At 31.4% G+C, this 19,281-nt stretch overlaps 3 protein-coding genes across 6 annotated transcripts; 1 reads left to right on the top strand and 2 right to left on the bottom strand.

Annotated features, from left to right (window-relative positions):
- Positions 1–2,828: 2,828 nt before the first annotated feature.
- Positions 2,829–5,257, bottom strand: LOC125056745 (nuclear fragile X mental retardation-interacting protein 1). Its single transcript, XM_047660022.1, has 3 exons — positions 4,828–5,257; positions 4,400–4,649; positions 2,829–3,712 (listed from the first exon to the last, which is right to left on the bottom strand). The coding sequence occupies exons 1-3, from the start codon at positions 5,077–5,079 to the stop codon at positions 2,910–2,912; spliced, it is 1,305 nt and encodes a 434-aa protein (XP_047515978.1). The 5' UTR covers positions 5,080–5,257; the 3' UTR covers positions 2,829–2,909.
- Positions 5,258–7,219: 1,962 nt separating this feature from the next.
- On the top strand, positions 7,220–9,274 carry LOC125056598. 2 transcript variants are annotated; one of them, XM_047659779.1, is made up of 5 exons: positions 7,220–7,481; positions 7,744–7,835; positions 7,910–7,985; positions 8,912–8,950; positions 9,138–9,274. In XM_047659779.1, the coding sequence occupies exons 1-5, from the start codon at positions 7,461–7,463 to the stop codon at positions 9,243–9,245; spliced, it is 336 nt and encodes a 111-aa protein (XP_047515735.1). In that variant the 5' UTR covers positions 7,220–7,460; the 3' UTR covers positions 9,246–9,274. The 2 variants fall into 2 exon arrangements, with proteins under 2 accessions (XP_047515735.1, XP_047515736.1); XM_047659780.1 differs by lacking the exon at positions 8,912–8,950.
- A 167-nt stretch (positions 9,275–9,441) lies between these two features.
- Positions 9,442–10,880, bottom strand: LOC125056597 (RNA 5'-monophosphate methyltransferase). Of its 3 annotated transcripts, none has more exons than XM_047659777.1 (2): positions 10,778–10,880; positions 9,442–10,274 (listed from the first exon to the last, which is right to left on the bottom strand). In XM_047659777.1, exon 2 carries the CDS (start codon positions 10,207–10,209, stop codon positions 9,478–9,480), a length of 732 nt encoding a protein of 243 aa, XP_047515733.1. In that variant the 5' UTR covers positions 10,210–10,274; positions 10,778–10,880; the 3' UTR covers positions 9,442–9,477. The 3 variants fall into 3 exon arrangements, with proteins under 3 accessions (XP_047515733.1, XP_047515732.1, XP_047515734.1); XM_047659776.1 differs by having other exon boundaries at positions 9,442–10,281; positions 10,778–10,870; XM_047659778.1 differs by having other exon boundaries at positions 10,830–10,849.
- Positions 10,881–19,281: the final 8,401 nt, after the last annotated feature.

Consider the following 19,281-nt stretch of genomic DNA (forward strand, 5'->3'; position numbering starts at 1 on the left):
TGTAAGTCACACCGGAGAAGTATGGCATGACACTGCCACCTCTTATTTTTTTTATGGAAAATACTAGAATTACGACCACCGGTACCAGCGCTATGACCATGAATATTTTTTTTTCATTTCGAAAAAAAGATGTTTGATGTAGCTATGTCACCGTTAGATTGTAATCTATCTCGCGAGATTGTAAACTGGCGAAAGATTGTGATCCTAAAACTGCTTACAATTTAACGTATTATTATTCGGTAGATTGTAATCTATCGAAGTAATAAGTCCAATTGTGAAACAGATCGCATCTCGCGCGCTGATTGGTTGAACAAAATATGCCCCGCGCCACCATATTTGTATGTTAATTCGTTTGTTGTCGAATGTAAATTGATTGTTTTGATGAATGTAAATTGATGTCGTGTTGAAAGTAACTCACAGCTTTAGAATTAGTTATATTAGACCAGTGCAGATAGCCTTTAAAAAAAATAAAAAGTGAAAAAAATAATAGTAGGATGAAACCTATTGGAAAGGGTGGATAATATTATAAAAATTAAAGGAAAAATAAGGGGTAGGGGGGGAGTTTTAAGGGTAAAAAACGGTTTATCACGATTTCCGGCTAAACTAAAAGTCCTATCGATGAAAGTTAAATGGCAAAGTTGTAGGTAATAAAAAGATCTAAAACTTTTGTTTTGAAAAATTCAAAAAACCAAGTTTTTGGTTTTTTATTTTTATCTTTTACAAAAATGTATTTTTTTAAACGAAATTTGGTGAAAACTTACCTTATTATGTCCCAAATATACTGTAATTTATTTGATTAAAAATATTTATTTTTTCACCTTATTTTGAATTAATATCGAAAAAACACCCTAATTTTCAATCGAAAATTCTGACGTCAAAATTTCAGCTTTTTTCAAAAAGTTGGTGTGCTTTCAGTTCGTTGAAATCTCTACTTTCCTATGGTAAAAATATATATATATATATAAATTATAGTAAATCTTCTCAGAAAATGCAAAAAATCGTATGCAGTAACGCCCAGACCCGTCATCCCCTTCCCTACTTCTCTATGAATCTTCTTTAAATTATAATTAGATGCCTATTTATTACTATTTTAAGATAACTTATATAAACCTGAGTGACCTAAAAAAAATTTTTAGCCTCTAGATGGGCAAAAATTTTCGTATTTCATACAAATTACAATTTTAAGATTGTAATTTGACAGTTTCACTTCGATAGATTACAATCTACCGAATAATTATACGTTAAATTGTAAGCAGTACGCTGAGCTTCACAATCTCGCGAGATAGATTACAATCTAACGGTGTTTACAATTTTACGTTAACAGCTATATAGAAGCCAGGAGTGGTGGTTTTGACCTACCTCTGGAGGTAGTCAAGATCTGGAAGGAAGAGTATCAACGCCTAATTTTGCTAGAGTGGAGGGATGAGTTAAGTGAATGTCGGTTTGGTTTACAAACCGTTGATCTTATTCGTCCCTTTTTGAAACACTGGGTGGACCGACGGTGGGGATCGCTTTCCTATCGGCTTGTTCAGCTTCTCCTGGGCATGGAAGCTTTGGGAGTTACCTGCATCGAATCGTTGGAAGAGAGGCGACACCTGCTTGTCATCATTGTGACTGTATAGATGATACGGTGAGGCACACAGTTGAGGAGTGTCCGTCTTGGGACGGCTTTCACTCGGTCCTTGCTGATAGCATTGATGCAATCTGTCGCTTCCACTAATTATCCAAAGAATGGTGGAAGCTGACGGTCCTTGGAATGCCTTCAAGGCTTTTTGTGAGGCCGTCATGATTCAGAAACAGAATGCGGAGCCTCAGCGAGAAAATAATTCTGATGCTCCGCCGGTAAGGAAACGACGACCGGGGCAGCGACGCCGTGCTTTCCCACGTCTCCCCTAAGTTAAGATTCTGAAGATTTGTTCGTGGGAAGAGTCATGGTGGTATGCGCGTTTGGCGGGGGTAAGGATAGGGCTCAGCTGTTACCTGCCTCCGCCCTTTGGCGAGCTGAAGGCATCCGTCAGGTTTTAGTAGGTTGGGTTGTAAATATTAAGTCTGAGTCCCACATAATCCCTGTTGGAGTAAAATACAGCAGGGATATGCGTAAAAGCATTTGCTGACATTACAAAAAAAAGGTGTTCCTAATTATGTTTGAGACAATTGTGATTCCTTGATATTGTATTAATTTAAGACGTATTTTTATTCAAATCCATAGTTTAGTTTTATTTATTAAGTTATTTTTTAATTTAACGCCCAAATAATCATGTGAAAATAAATGTAATCATTAAAATTTGTTTTATTTGCATGCGTTTCAATTGACACCAGAAATTGGTTCAACCGACCCTGACATGGGGACGGCGAAACATTTTTTTTTTAAATCTGGCATTACACATAAAATACAATATAATGATTTCAAATAACCCTAGTACAAAAAGAATGTGTTTTTTTTTTATTTTAATTATGGCTCTGGCACGATTTGTGCATTAGCCAGCGTCAAGTATAGGATTTTTATAATTCGTTCTTTTTGCCTTAGAAATTCGACCGTGTCCTCCATGTACGGCTGAGGCACTCGCCCGGTACCGCACAACCCTCCCAAAGGCCGAGAACAAATTTAAACTTGCCCTCGAACCCGGTACCCCCCACCTAGCTGCCACTTAATAAGACCGCTAGGCTATGAGGCCCCAAGAATATGTGTTAGTTATAAACAAAAAGCTAGAATTCAGTTTGAAAGTTTAAAAAAAGTGGAACATCACGTGACAAAAGGCCATGAGACTGATATCTTTGTCTATGTCAAATGAAGCATTGAAATGCCCGACGCACTCATGGACACCGGATAATTTTGAATACAAATATATTAAAAAGTGATTTGCGAACAAGTAGTTGTCTTTTTGTTATTTGCTGACATTTATATATTACTAATTATCTTTATCAAAATAATTATTCCTAATTATATATCTTATACACTGAAGAACAATATTTCTTTCTTGTCGTATTTCACTGCTCAAAAGCTTTTCAAGTAAAGTAGAAGGCAGTTTTCGTTTAAAAGTATTTTGAGGCATTTTGATTTTATCTTGTTTTTTACATTTGTGTAGTGGTTTTGTTTGTGTCATAGTATTTAACAAAGTAGGCGCTGTAACTTCTTTAATAACCTTTACTTCTTCTGGACCACTATCCTCATCTTCCAGGTTAATTTTTGCATCCAGCTGCTGAGTTTGATCCTTAGAGTGAGGTGCAATTATACATTTCTTAACTACTTGTGTTTTCATCTTATCATCAATCACACATTCATTGCTATTAACTATTTGATTTTCTTTTGTGTTGTCCAATAATCTGCAATCTTTTTGGGAATGTATAGTCTTAGAGTTATTTAGATCTTCATCATCTGATGAACCATAATCATTTAATAAAGATATAAGAGCCCCACACACCACTGGTTTAGTTTCTAAAGTAATCTTTGGATTGTCTACAAACTCATCATCATCATCTATAAGATCTTTTGGTGTTTCTGGTGATGAAGGCTCACTCTCTGTTGTGTCTTCAATTAACTGTTGTATACCAGCAAATGGCTTAAGGCGTCTTACATCTTGATCTGTTTCATATTTTACTATCTTTTTGGGTATTATTGGTCTTTTAGTATATGAAGGGTTTGTTCTTTTTAAAATTTTATTGTCTTTCCTGGGATATTTATCGCCAAATCTATGTCTCTTTTTGTGTTCATCTGAAAAGAAATAAACATATGCCAACATTATATAATATTCCTACAGATTACTGGAAAATCATGAGCATAGTTCAAATTTAGATCAACACCACTAAATATTTATAGAAAGTGTATAAGGATCATGGCTTTTAAATTGCAAATATCTACATTTAAAAATCAGAAACCACCCAAAAAAATTTATGGGCTTTCAGAATAGAGCAAATGAAAATAAAAAGTTAGTAAAACTTTTACTAATAATAATAGACTTATTTGGGCATTTTTACAAGCAAAGTTACATTTAGGTTGTTTCATTACAATTGGATGGTAATGTTTGATTATATACTATATTATAGTAAAAATGTAACATGGTCTAAAAATTAAATATTTCAATATGTCTAGTAATTATTTTAAGCCAAATGGCTATGATGTTAACAGCTTATATTATGGTTTGTAACTAAATTGAAAAGACACAATAATACACTAGTTGTTGGCTGGTTTGTCAAAAATTTCAAAATTAAATATTAGTATTAAATCTATTTGAGGATTAATTATTAATACATATTCATAAGTGGTCCTCTATCAACCCAGTATATGAAGCCTATGACAATTCTGCCTGAAGTGGTATATATATAATCAATATAAAGGATTTTGTTGTATTTTTATATACCTAACTATATACAATTAGCTAATAGAAGACCTAAAACATACCCTGAGTGTTTACCGCCTTTATACCCATTTTTTCTCCTCTTTCAATTTTTTCCTGTAGTTCTAAATTTTTTTTATCAATGTTACATTTTGTTGGATATTTCTTTCTTCTTTCTTCTCGCCATTTTTCGATTTCCTCTGGATTGTTTAATTTTGCAATCTTTTTATACAGGCCAGTTGAATGTTGCATTTGTATATGTTTAGTAATAACTTTAGGATGAGCAATAAATTGGCAGCCATCAATATTACATTTCTGAAAAAAACATAAGAATTTTTTTATTATTTTATCAAAACTATATTGCACCTGTGCAACTTAATAATTTGCTTTTGGAATACCCACACACGGATGAACATAAGGGGCTGTACAGACGCTGGTAAATATGGAAATTTATATTTTTGTAAATAAAGTTGAATCAAAGTTTTTTTCTGACCTGATGTTGTTTTTTATGGTTATCAAGTAGAACTTGTCCTGCGAATCCTCTGTCACAAGTTTCACACCAGTATTCATTACTATGAGCCTGAATTCCTAGATTAATACCATAAGGTTGTGAAAATGGATGATTGTTAAATCTCCTAGGTGTATAGTGGTCTCGGGTACTGCTTCTATTCCACTGTGGATCTAATCTTGGATAAGGATTATTTTGTTGGTTATTCGAAACATGGTTATAATTTGGTCTGTACATTATGAGGACTGTCGGTTCACGGATATTAACGTATTTTTGCGTTTTCACCGCTGGGCTCTGACCATACCAGATACTTAGATTAAATGAAACTAATTAATATACTTTTCGCTGTGTTAATAAATAATAAATATTCACACAGTCCAATATTAAAAATTGTTACTCTATGACTCTATGTATATATATTGTCTACTGCAAGAGTCTTGAACAACCAATAGCCATGGAGTAGGGTAAAGAGTATACATTTCTTATAAAATTAAACAAAGAGTATGTTACAGTACGCCAGTATATACTAAGTCTATGGTTACAGTGATGCCAACTACAACAGAGGGGAACATTCAAAAAACAAAACAGGACCAACGTCAAATTCCCCTCGACGAAGAACTCATGAAGTTTTTGTTGTACAGTGTACACTCGGTTTGAGAATTAATTTTAAATATACTGTTCAAAAATAGTTATTTATTATTTCAGTTATAGCCACTTTTGGAGCTATATTATATCTTGGAGAATATTTAAAAGTTATGCTAAAAATACAAGAAATAAAATTCAGTATTCAAACTAAACCTAAATAAAATTTAACCTTACTAAGAGCATAATAAACCAGATTAAGGTAATTATAAAGATTGTTATGATATATCTATATTTTCGAAGTGTAGAATGTAGTTTTGGTCGAAGAATATTTATTTATTATAGGTCTACCAGGATCTGATGGCAAAAAGGGAAAAAAGAAATTGATGCTAGCAATACTGGGGAAATTGGAGTAAAACGTTTTGATACTTATTTCCTTATAGCGGCTGATTCTGTGTGATACATGCAAATATAAAAATTTATCCAATGTGGGGTTTGAAATTTAGATGAAAACTCCAATTACTCTGTTCATGAGTTTATTAATTAATTGAGAACTTGAAAATGGTTCCAAATACTGCACATCCATAAAAAAGTCTTCAACGAAGTATTTATAATAAACCTTTCCTCCTGCATCTCAATTAACCGATCTTGTTCTATGAACTGATTATCAATTTTTATTACATGTTCACAAGATTTTCGCCATTCATCGATCCCTATTTGAGAGAAATAAACAGTGTACAACTCATTTATCTTGTTTCTGATCAATTCTAAATCAAAACTATCCAAGTTTATTTGTAGTATAAGAAACCCCTGAAATAAACCAAAGTTTAGTATAAGTACATAATATAATACACACGAAAAATCCCATAAACCAAACTATCAAGACGTGTCATTCCTATTAACCAGTCAACGCTTGCACATGGCTCAATATCGATGATTGTGTATGTTCTGCATCTTGTTGACCAAGTATTCTTTGATAAACATTGAAAACAATATGTCTTGCTTGCGATCGAAGAGTTTTCTTCGACATTTTCATCACTTTTTAAAGGAAATTTGAAGCCAAACCAAAAACAATTCCTCGAAATTTCAGTTGACAGATGAAAATTTTCTTTTATTGCCATATGTAAATCGCTAATTTTTAAATTTTTTTTTTGCCATCAGATTCTGGTAGACCTATAGTAATCTTACAGCTAACATACATAATATTATAAAACAAAACACTAGACAATATAGAAAGCCAAAACAGATTACATAGATAAACGATATATATATGAAACAGAAAACATAAGTACAATATATAATTTTTTTTAAAGAAAATTGATTTTTAACATTAAGCAAACGCTAAACAATTCAAAGAAAAAACTAGTAGTCCGGTCAATTTAGACATTCGAAGGTACAAAAAGTCCCAACAAGCTGGAAATCAGTAAAATTGTTCAAAATAATTATAAATAATATTTAAAAGTTCCCCATAATTCCCGTGTATAGATTTTTTTTATTCAATGTCAAAGGTCAAAAAATGAGTTTTTCGCGATTTTCAGCAAAACGGTAAGTTTTATCATAAAAGTACCTTAGACAAAATGTAGATCATAAAATTATCAATAAAAAATGTATCAATACTTTTCTTACGAGCTACCGTTTCTGAGATATTTTAAAAACTTTTCGATTCGATTCAAAAAGTTATAAAAGTTGTTATCGTCAAAAAGAATTTGATGTTTATAAAATCAGTATATAAATGTAATCTGTTCTTTTCTATCATCTATGTTCAAGTCGGCAACGGGCAACCAATAGGCAATAACCATTCGACCCTCGTTAACGTGATTGTGAATGTGTATGTTAAATGTTTATTGTGGCAAAATTTATAGATAACAATCAATAAAAAAAATCTAAAGTCTTAACTTTGTTACAAGTTACTGCTTTTTACTCGAAGACACTCACCCTATTATTGTTGATGTTAAATGCATTAATTTGTTAGACATTTAACAGAATTAAGAATTCAGCAAACGGCTAACATTAATATATACTTCTTCTTTTGAAGTATGAATAGCTCAGCTGCCAAAGTAAGTAACTCCCTAAGTAATAAGTGGTAAGGTTGGAGGTGTCGCAAGCTATTTATAATTTAATGCTGATGAGGCTTAGTCTAAAGTGGACTTGACTGTGACTGCTATTCAGTTTCTCTGATTAGACTCCTACTTTTACAAACTCATACAAACATGACTCCACATAGATTTTCTTGCACCTTATTTGATAATTTTCACAAGGTATAATAATAATTTTGTATAGATGATTATAATATCAAGATTTATAAATGCCTATTTTCAGGTTGGTGAAATTTTCACAGAAGCAGGTGCTGCTTTTAACAAACTGGCTGAAATGACTATGACATTACATCCTTTAGCTGAACAATCTACGAAGTAGGTAATTATTTATGTATGTACTGTAGTTAGAATATAAAGATTTCTTTCAGCAATATTACTGATATTTTCAGTGCACATGCAAAAACTCCTACTAAAAGGAAAACAACAGATGAACGCATTTCAACACATTCTGGACCTACAAATCAGGTAACTCTAAGCAGAGCATTATAATTCAGTATTAGTGTGTAAACAATACATAGGGATTGTGGTTTCTCATATTATCTCTGCCATATTAAAAATGACTTTAAATCTAAACAACTTAAAACTAATTTTTTGGTTGTATTTGGAGCTTATAAATTAGACATGCAACAAGTATTCAATCTTCCACTGCTCTTAATAAAGAAGAAACTAAAAAGCCTTTAATGATGCTTAATATTAAGTAAATATGCCTAAAGTAATATAATATTTAAACTCCTATCTCTAATATCTATTGGCAAATGGGTATTTATTTACAGCTTGTCTTTCAACATAGGCCTGTACATTTTTCTGAATTAAGACTGAATATGATTTCTATACTAGTCAGTTAAATTCTAATTACTTACTAAAGTTGCAGAAAAGTAACTAAAAGTAAAAATGTGGGAATTATATGATTGAAATGTCAAAAAAACTATTTGATTATTACTACATCACCACTTCTCATGTTTTATTCGTACAGTGTAAATTTTTTAACACCAGGACACAGGTTGGAAATGTTATGTTAAAATAATATTAATAATGTTTGCAAAAATACTTGCTTTAATGTTTTTTTTTAACTTGTTAGTTAGTGGTATTGGTGGTTCCATCAAAAAGTCACAACCTTGTGGTTGTGATTAATATTTTTCAAAAGGGTCAACTAATTTGGAGATTTAAAAATCTAAGCACCATATATATTAAACAACACTACATATAATTAGGTATTACTGATATAATTTTATATACATGTAAATTTCAAAAAAACATGTTCTACCACCAATAATTAATTACATTTATAATATTTTTGAGATCTTAATACAAAGTTGTAAAGAGCCTTAAAGTAACAGGAGTATGGAAAATATAAAGTATAAGAAGTAACTTTATATTCTTTATTTTACAAGAACCCTGGACATACAAAACAGTCTGTGGGCATGCATCATGTAAGTAACATAGTAGATAATGTTACTAATTCCAGTAGAGCTTATCTTATTTATCATTTAATAATGTTTAATATTTTGATAAATGTAAAAAGTTTTATTTGCACTTGCATTTTTACTTTTGTATTAAAAATATATTAATCTGTAAGTATTGGTATTTTTATACCATTTATATAACCTTTTGAAACAGGTTACACTGAATATGCTCAATGCGCAAGAAAATGAAATGGATGTGGATGACATGGGTCGTGATGTGAAATTGGAGTTTGAATCAAGCACGGAAGAAGTTGTCACATAAATATAATTCATTATAATTGTTGTATTTGACATCCATTGTATCATTCTAGACATTATGTGGCTCAAAGTGACAGATTTGATCTGTACTTACTAATGAGTCTCGCCACATGAAGTTGTTTGTATAATAATCCAAAGTTCCATGTATTTTGTAAACAAACTAAATTATGTTCAACTTGTGAAAATAATATGACTTAATTGTAGATGGATGATTGAATTAAATTAAATTTCATAAGTCATAAACAATCTCTTACAAGATAACTTTGAATTCTTCTTTTCCAAGAAGATGATTGAGATTCATAAACTTTTCTATGTGTTTTGTCAGATAATATTTTTTCTATGACATCTTCAATATTTACTGTAAATTTTAAAGAATTAAATAATTCAAAATCACCTGCTCCAGCTCTTTTCATTCTCCTTTGTGCATTTTTGTAACATTTCCATGGTTGTGGCTCAATTATTATACAATTTGAAGAAGACTTAAGGAAACTTAAAAATTCAATAAACTTATCATCTCCATTGTTTATATGAATCCACATTGTTACTGAGAAACAAAAAGTTATATCAAAACATTTTTTGTTGAATTTTTGTAGATATTCTGTAATTATATTTTTCCCACTATCTAGAATAATATTGCAAGAGACAAACAGAATATTCTTAATTTCTCTATTAGCCCTTTCAATCAATATGGGATCTATGTCAATAGCTAGAATGTGTACTTCAGTATTGGGATATAAAGACTCCAAATATCGGTATAGTTGGATTGTAAGTTCTCCAGTATTACATCCAATATCCATAATTAAAATTTGTGATGTGTTTTTAAGTATCGGAAACATATCATGATGAAGATTTTGTAGTCTTTCGTTTACACTATGGAAGGAGTAGTAATTTATAAAATTTCCAAATTTAGCGGCTCCAGGATCTTTACCATAAAAAAGTAATGACGGGTCGTCGAGTGTATTATCCATTACCAAACAATTGAAAGGCGAATCAAGTTAAATCGTCTTACTTCCGGAACGGTACACTAAAAGTCCTGAAATCTAAGTACTACTTAGTAGTTAAGTACATATAAATTGACCAAATATTAACTATAGTCGTATTTTTAATTAGACGAAGCCAACTGACGTCTGACAGTAGCTAATGTCACTTTGTAAAATAATGTTGCCATATTTAAAGTAATAGTGATGCGTTCAGTTCTTGTTAATCAGATGAATGAACAATGAGTGTGAATAGTTAATCATTTCAAACAATAAAAGAATATTATTTCTATTTCAAAATTGTATAAAAGTGCTCTGATATAAGTTAGGTACTAGTACTATGTAACTACAATCACTTTTTTGACGTCTTATTACAAAGCGCGGCGCGGCGACTAGTGCCATCACCGATCATTCATTCAGGGGTTTTTACTTTGTCACAACACTATTTTTATTTCATTAAAAACTGACAACACCGTAAACGTCAGTTGACTTCGTCTAATTAAAAATACGACTATAGAAAGGCTTTCAACACTAAATGTCATGTATTAGAAACTTTTACTTGTAGAATGTAAAAAAATGTGTGTTGTCCGAGTTGACGGAATACTATTTACATTTTACGTATATAAGGTCACACGCTGACGGACTAGCCGCTAGCGAGTACTAGTGGTGGACAAAGGGCCTTACTAGGGATGTGAAAAAATAATCGATTATTAATAAAATCGATTTTTTTAAAAGTAAAAATCGATTTTTGTACGCGATTGTTATATTTAAAATAATCGATTATTTTTATAATTGAAAATCGATCATAGTCGATTTTTTATCTGCGACCTCCCGACATTATGTCTGGTCTTTTATAACACGGGTCACGGACCTCGAACTATAAGGGATATTCGATATACATCGATGTTTACAATGCGATACATTGAATCCGATGCTTTAAAGATGTATTGATATACTAGATGCATTGATGTTTTTTTGTAAAACATCGAAAGGATGATAAAACCAGTTAATTTTACAAAAACTCAAGTTTGAATGGAACACTATAATTTAAAAGTAAAATAAATTTATCCAGCAGCACAAGATTACATACAATTAAAAAGACAACAAAAATACTGCAATGTGCTACTGAAAAGGCATACACTCAGCATTTATCAAATTTCACCTAAAATCTATCGAAACGAGATTAAGTTAATTTCGATTTTGATTATTCTTAAACGTTAATTTGTGTTTATAGTTTCTATTGTTTATTTTTAATTTAAAGAACCATGAAAAATTAAATATTTAGGGTGTTTATTTTGAAATTAATTCAAAAATTTGGAATAAATCGATTAATAAAAAAATATTGGTTGTTTGTAAAGTAGGTTTACGATCGAGATGTTTACGTGATAACGTCTTATTGGTGATATAAGTTTTTGGGAAGTAAAGAATTAATGAAGATAACAATTTTTTCAAATTTTAAATTACATCTATCGTTTTATTCACACTTTTAATGATAAATTTCGGGTGTAAAATGACAAGTTTACTTATTCGACTATGATATACATTTTTCTTCATACATTCACGGAATGACTGGCAGCGCTCGAGATGAGACGGGAGATCGGTCCGTCTCTCTCTCGTTATACCTGCGATCGCGCTCGTGAGGTTTTGGTGTGACACAAATTTCTGAACATGTCACCCGACTAAAACGATTTTAAAGACGTTATCACGTCAAAACATCGATTATTTTTTTAAGAAAAATCCATTATTTATTAATCGATTTTTCATGCAAAAAAAATAATCGATTAATAAAAAAAGGTTGCGTGTACTTATGTACGCGCGTAAGAAGTTATACTTCTTTGGCTTTATTTATTTTTTTTGAATATAATTAATTAATAATTGATATTTAACGTAAACAATTTAATAATATTTAGTATATTATTCAATTAATATTAAAAAATATTGGTTGTTTGTAAAGTAGGTTTACGATCGAGATGTTTACGTGATAACGTCTTATTGGTGATATAAGTTTTTGAGAATTAAGGAATTAATGAAGATAACAATTTTTTCAAATTTTAAATTACATCTATCGTTTTATTCACACTTTTGATGATAAATTTCGGGTGTAAAATGACAAGTTTACTTATTCGACTATGATATACATTTTTCTTCATACATTCACGGAATGACTGGCAGCGCTCGAGATGAGACGGGAGATCGGTCCGTCTCTCTCTCGTTATACCTGCGATCGCGCTCGTGAGGTTTTGGTGTGACACAAGTTTCTGAACATGTCACCCGACTAAAACGATTTTAAAGACGTTATCACGTCAAAACATCGATTATTTTTTTAAGAAAAATCCATTATTTATTAATCGATTTTTCATGCAAAAAAAATAATCGATTAATAAAAAAAGGTTGCGTGTACTTATGTACGCGCGTAAGAAGTTATACTTCTTTGGCTTTATTTATTTTTTTTGAATATAATTAATTAATAATTGATATTTAACGTAAACAATTTAATAATATTTAGTATATTATTCAATTAATATTAAAAAATATTGGTTGTTTGTAAAGTAGGTTTACGATCGAGATGTTTACGTGATAACGTCTTATTGGTGATATAAGTTTTTGAGAAGTAAGGAATTAATGAAGATAACAATTTTTTCAAATTTTAAATTACATCTATCGTTTTATTCACACTTTTGATGATAAATTACGGGTGTAAAATGACAAGTTTACTTATTCGACTATGATATACATTTTTCTTGATACATTCACGGAATGACTGGCAGCGCTCGAGATGAGACGGGAGATCGGTCCGTCTCTCTCTCGTTATACCTGCGATCGCGCTCGTGAGGTTTTGGTGTGACACAAGTTTCTGAACATGTCACCCGACTAAAACGATTTTAAAGACGTTATCACGTCAAAAACAATTATTATTATTATTTATTATTTGATTATATTATTAATTCAATTTAATAACTTGGTATGTTTCATAACCTTTTAACTAAGTAACAATAGGTCTTTGTGAAAAAACATTGCTAAATTTCTTTGAAAAAATAATTAAAACTCCTTTATTTGTTTAAAAGGTAAATGAAAAATGTCAATAATCATTATGGTCATTCAAAATTTGCGATCTTCGAACTTCACGCATATTCTATTTCTTTTTACTTGTAGATTGTCTCATAGACTTAGGGTATGTTCCGATATACACTGCGACCACTGTACAGAGTACCGTCAATTTAGTATACTGTGAAACCGTTTCTCTATAGCCAGCTATACTGGTTACAATTTAAAACGGAACGCAGTCCAGTATACTAGTCAGCTTCGTTTTTCGACACAGTTTTCAAATGAGTGCATCAAAGTTTTTCAATTCAACAAGAAAAACTATTATTGGAGTATTATCGCATTAAAAAAAAATCTATATTAATATTAACTGTCAATTGAATTAATACTACAAAGAAAGTAAGTTAGAATTTTAAATGTTTGTTATTAAACTGTAAGTTATATCAGCCGTTAGGCATTCAAGTGGTTTTGATTGATCACGTGATCAAAGCACTGCGAGTACCTTACCTCGAAAACGCCAGTGCTCGCAGTAGAAGTATAGCGGGGATTTGTGACGTCATATATTTCCTAGGACGCTGCGGCTGTATACTGCAGTCCATAGCGGAACAAATTTTTGAACAGTGGGAGCACTATACAGTACTCGCAGTGTATATCGGAACATACCCTTAGTATATACTGGCGTATAGACGAACTGGCAGCTCGATAAAGCGTGACCAATTTTGATTTGTCAGTATGTGCATTAGCTAGTGATGTACCTTTTACTTTGGAGGACTATCGATAACTTATTGAAGTTAGATGTTCGACCCTTGGAGAAAGTTGTTCCATAGACTGTTTTTGTCCAGATTATAATTATGACATTATGTAAAAAAAAATGCATTAATAAAAAAAACAACTTTTTTCATTGCTTCTTAATTTATTGACCTTTAAACAGAACAATCTTATTAAACTGGTTCCTTACAGTTTCCTTTCCTAAATTATTAAGTTTACATTCATACTTAAGTCGAATGTCAAAGTAAATTTCTATAACGTATTTCATTATTAAATACCTAAATGCAAATGGTAGGAGTTCTTCTTTGGATTCCAACCAACGCGCCCAATTAATCTCAACCATTTTCCTCTTAGTATAGTATCTAGAGGGAATCTGTTGGACAAATAATACAAAATTGGGCAAAATGGTTCAGATACGAGACTGTAAACGTAAGCAAGCATTTATTTTCATAAGTAACATTCAAGATAAAATATCGATAATTCTATCGATTAATTTGAGTCAATCCCTAGCGTACATGTAAAATTAATTGATGAAATATTTATCCACTAAAATCATGTAAATTATCAACAAATGGACTTCCACATATACAAAATATGAAAGTAAACAAAAGCATTGGCATTATTTTATATTTTATATAGGATAAATGACAAATTTTAACCAAAAATAAACGCGTCATGCCAGTGATGACGATTTGGGTATTTACCTGTGAAATGTGCAATTTTCAGGATTATTTCTATTATTAACACCACAATCACTCACAGAACATGTAACCATTGTTGAATACAATTAGATTTACTGAAAATAAACCACGATGTACGCAAAAAATCCAAAATACTAAGGGGTTGTTTCTCCGCGTGCCGACTTGTGATGACCTGTCATACAAAACCAGTCACAGTTTCATTGGATTCGCTATCCTTTTCTATCTTGCCAAATTTCCGTAAGGGATTTTCTTCTCCCTCGCTCGCTTTGTTGGTCTATATGTTAACGTAAAATTGTAAACACCGTTAGATTGTAATCTATCGGTTATCGGTATTCGGTAGATTGTACTACACTAATTTAGTTATCATTCAAACTTCTTTGGTCAATTACAGATTAATTTTACTTCCCAACAATTTCATATAACTACCGAATAATAATACGTTAATTTGTAAGCAGTTCGTTGAGGTTCACAATCTTTCGACAGTTTACAATCTCGCGAGATAGATTACAATCTAACGGTTTTTACAATTTTACGGTGACATATACGCCAGTATATACTAAGTCTATGGATTGTCTTATTCCCATCTCGCTCGCGCACGCTATAATAACACTGACAACTTTGTGTCACGGTGCGCGCGCAATCGTAAAATTTCACTCTCATCAATTTTTCATAACGCGCCTAAAGAAGTATACTTCAAAAATCTATTTTTTTATGCAGAATGTCACATCTCTAGGCCTAACGGTAAGCAGTGGCCGATAAGCTGAGCTTTACCTTGTTAAGTGTTAACTGTTAACTGTTAACATATGCTTAATGCACTATGCATCGTGGCAGTGGCACTGTCTACTGTCAGAATCTGTGAGACAGCTGACAGAGCGGTGGGCCAGTGATGTCAACTTAAATTTTTCTCCACAAATTTTGGGGGTATCTACATGTCCAATAGGTTTTTCTAGAAGGTTGATTTATTGACGGGATGTTGAGAGTGTACTTTTGTGAAGAACTTTTTATAAAACGCTCGGTTCTAAACAATTTATATTAATCCTCGAACCCAAGCAACAAACTAAACCAAACGTTAACTCTAGGCGTGGCTATAACTAATACTTCAACAGAAAAAAAACAAAAATCTCTTTAAATTATGTATGAAAAGAAAAAACATAGAAAAGTTAAGAAAAACTAAATTTAAAGAAAGTAAGGTTAATAAATAAAATCATTAATTTATATTATTAGCTCATTAATTAATATATGTAAATGTGCAATTAATGCACCTGTATAACTACAAAAGCTATTTTATACTACTTGAATGTATTTTTATTTCTTATTTAAATTAGGCTCTACCTCTCAATCCGAGTGAACAATACAAATTTATTTTAGGGGATTTTAGTCTATATATTTAGAGGTATTTGAAGTAGGTTCTAGTGGAAATAGTAGGAGTAGTAGAAGTAGGGGTTGGTACGAGTTTAGCATTAGATCTTCTTGTTGTTTGAACTCTATGATTGTATGCTTAACAACCTCAATGAGACATAGTCTACACAGTATATTATTATTAAGTATTCACTCATCAGACTTCAGAGTGTAGTGTGTGTAAAAAATAGAAGTCTTTTAAATTATGTAATTTAGCGCCACCTAGGTGTACAATAGAATAACATGCGAGTTTACTTCTTTTAAGGGGCCTATCAAAACGCGGCGGGTAAATGTGAAATGAGCAATAGTTTACAAGTACGCTTTTTATCCGACAGATGTCATAAAACCGCTACAAGGCAGACCTAGCACGTCATTTTTATGTGTATTTACTATCTAGTAGTCCATCTAGTTATCAACACAAATATGGAATCCTCTAGAAAATTAAATGTTCCGAAGAAAATCTATTTAAAGGCTCCAGCCTATATTCCTTAAAGGATCTAATGATATTTGCAATTATTTTTGTCAAATCGGAATTTTACGTATAATTTTTTGTGAACAGAATACTACATGTAATAAAAATTAATTATTCAAATTTACAACTGTTGTTTAATTTGTTAAAAACTTGGTTAAAAAAATGTGCTTGTGCTGCAGGCACTAAAAAAGCAGGCAGTAAAAAAGCAAATAATTAGTCTTCGGTTCCTGGCGATGCCAATGTAATAGAAAAAGTGTAAATATTTGGAAGTCACAGAAACCCATGTATTTGACGTTTATATTATCTGACGTTTCGCGCAGGGCTACTAGTTACCTTTTAAGTGCAAATCATTATGGGATCATAAAAAAACGAATCCTTTTTATTCCGTGAAAAATAAGTAATATGTTACAATTATTTAATTACACAAGATTATGCGTTTAACGACTTTCTTGTTGCAGAGTTAACTGTCAAAATAATTACAAAGATAACAGTAAAATAATGAATAGATATAATTTTAATAATTATTGCATTGCGCTTGTTAACTTTAATTTCACCGACACGGTTGAGTAAAAGTACTTTCCTTTAATCGTAAACACATAATATGCGTTATTTCCTTATTTCAATATACTTATGTAGTAAATAGGTACATCCTGAGCAAAGAAGTGACTGATAATGATATAAGCACGCAAGCTAATCATGCTTGCGTATAGTTGAGTTCCGCACCATGCTTTTACCGATACCAAATAGCCAAGTATGCATTTTCACTTGGCAATCAAGAAGTACAAATAAATCTTGTGTTTCATTATAACCTAAACGTCATAACAGTGTTATTATGTGTTAATTCTAAAGAGTATAAATCTCTATTTTATGATAATTCATAAATCGAAACGTAAATGGTCACTGTTTTTACGTTTTTATATCCATAATTCAAACGTAAATATAGCTAAATATGTATTAGTTATCCTCGTACTACTAAAGGATAGTCGTAAACATGTCCGAAGGTTCTGAGTTTGGTTCTAGGCCAAATACTCGTCGGTCAGTAGGCAGATAAGGCTGACCAATTGTTCAACCTGCTTACTAAATGACCAATGAAACAGACGCAGAAATGTGTCTGCGCTTTTTAATTTGCGAGTTAGAAGAATTTAAGGAAACAGTAAAGTATCGCTTTTACGTCGTACTTCGCGGCGACTAAGTACCTACACTAAATAGTAAGTACGTACGAGTCCCAGCTTTAAAAAAAAGGGTGCGTGTACTTATGTACGCGCGTAAGAAGTTATACTTCTTTGGCTTTCTTTATTTTTTAAAATATTAAAAATAAATATTTAACGTTCATAATTAAATAATATTTAGTATATTATTCAATTATTAATTAATATTAATAGTAATAATTTATTATTTTATTATATTATTCATTCAGTTTAATAACTAGGTATGTTTCATAACCTTTTAACTAAGTAACAAATATGTCTTTGTAAAAAGGCATTGCTGAATTTCTTTGAAAAAATAATTAAAACTCCTTTATTTGTTTAAAAGGTACTACAAAGGCCATTATGGTCATTCAAAATTCTTGGTATTGCTGCTAACTTCACGCATATTCCATTTCTTTTTACTTGTAGATTGTCTTATTCCCATCTCGCTCACGCACGCTCGGCGACCGGCTGGTTTAAAAAGAATTCGTTAGTGGGCAACTTCATTCTGTTAATTTTGTGTCACGGTGCGCGCGCATCTTAAAATTTCACTCTCATCAATTTTTCATAACGCGCCTAAAGAAGTAGGTACCTATAACTTCAAAAAATAAACAGAAATAAAATACGAAATTAACGACTACGAAATTTATGAAAAAAACGACTACTCGAAGCAACTTCAACTCGTAATTTGAATATAGAAATGGGACCTAAGTAGCATCTAACTCTCGAATGACATTATTGAAGGAATATTACTACACTATTGTTTTATTGTGTCTATCTGGCAAAAATGTGTCCTCTCCATGGTCATTGGTATATGATGGGATATAAAACCAAGCACAGCTTTTTTAAATTTTAAAACATTTAAAGTTACGTTTAGTTTCACAATGAGTTCTTAGTGTTTATTAGAATTATCCAAAGCTTATAAGTGTGAACTTACTTGTGTGTACTAGTGACTTTACAATCTTTATCGTTTTAGTTATATCATTATTTTTTAGGAATAACTGTAGTTTTTCCTAATGGTAATTCACTCGAAAGGATACGTTAATTCTGCTGTTTTATATGTATATATTATAATTTATAATATATCTCGCACTTGTTCGAGCCATCAAGTTTTTCAATTGATTTCAATCTTATATTATCTTTAACAAACTTTTAACAAATTTTTTTGATTAAGAACCACGTTGGCGAGCGCGGGTCAAAAGCATGTGAAACTATAGAGAACATTATTATAAATATTCTGTAAATATTTTTTATACATTTTAATAAGTGTTGGTTCATTATTTTACCGCAAATTGAAAATTGTTCAAACACTTGCGCAGCTAATGCATATGTGTTGCTTTTTGCAGTACATTTTATCGGAGAAATTCTCTTGGAAAATTGTTCTCAATCGTTTTCAAGTTCAGTTACGTAAGCATGCGTGCAAGAGAACTGGTGCGGAATAGCGGATGTTCGGTGATGCTCGTCGACGTGCTGCCCGCCGTTATAAAGTCGCTGC

This window comes from Pieris napi, chromosome 15, assembly GCF_905475465.1.
Source record: "Pieris napi chromosome 15, ilPieNapi1.2, whole genome shotgun sequence".
Lineage (NCBI taxonomy): Eukaryota > Metazoa > Arthropoda > Insecta > Lepidoptera > Pieridae > Pieris > Pieris napi.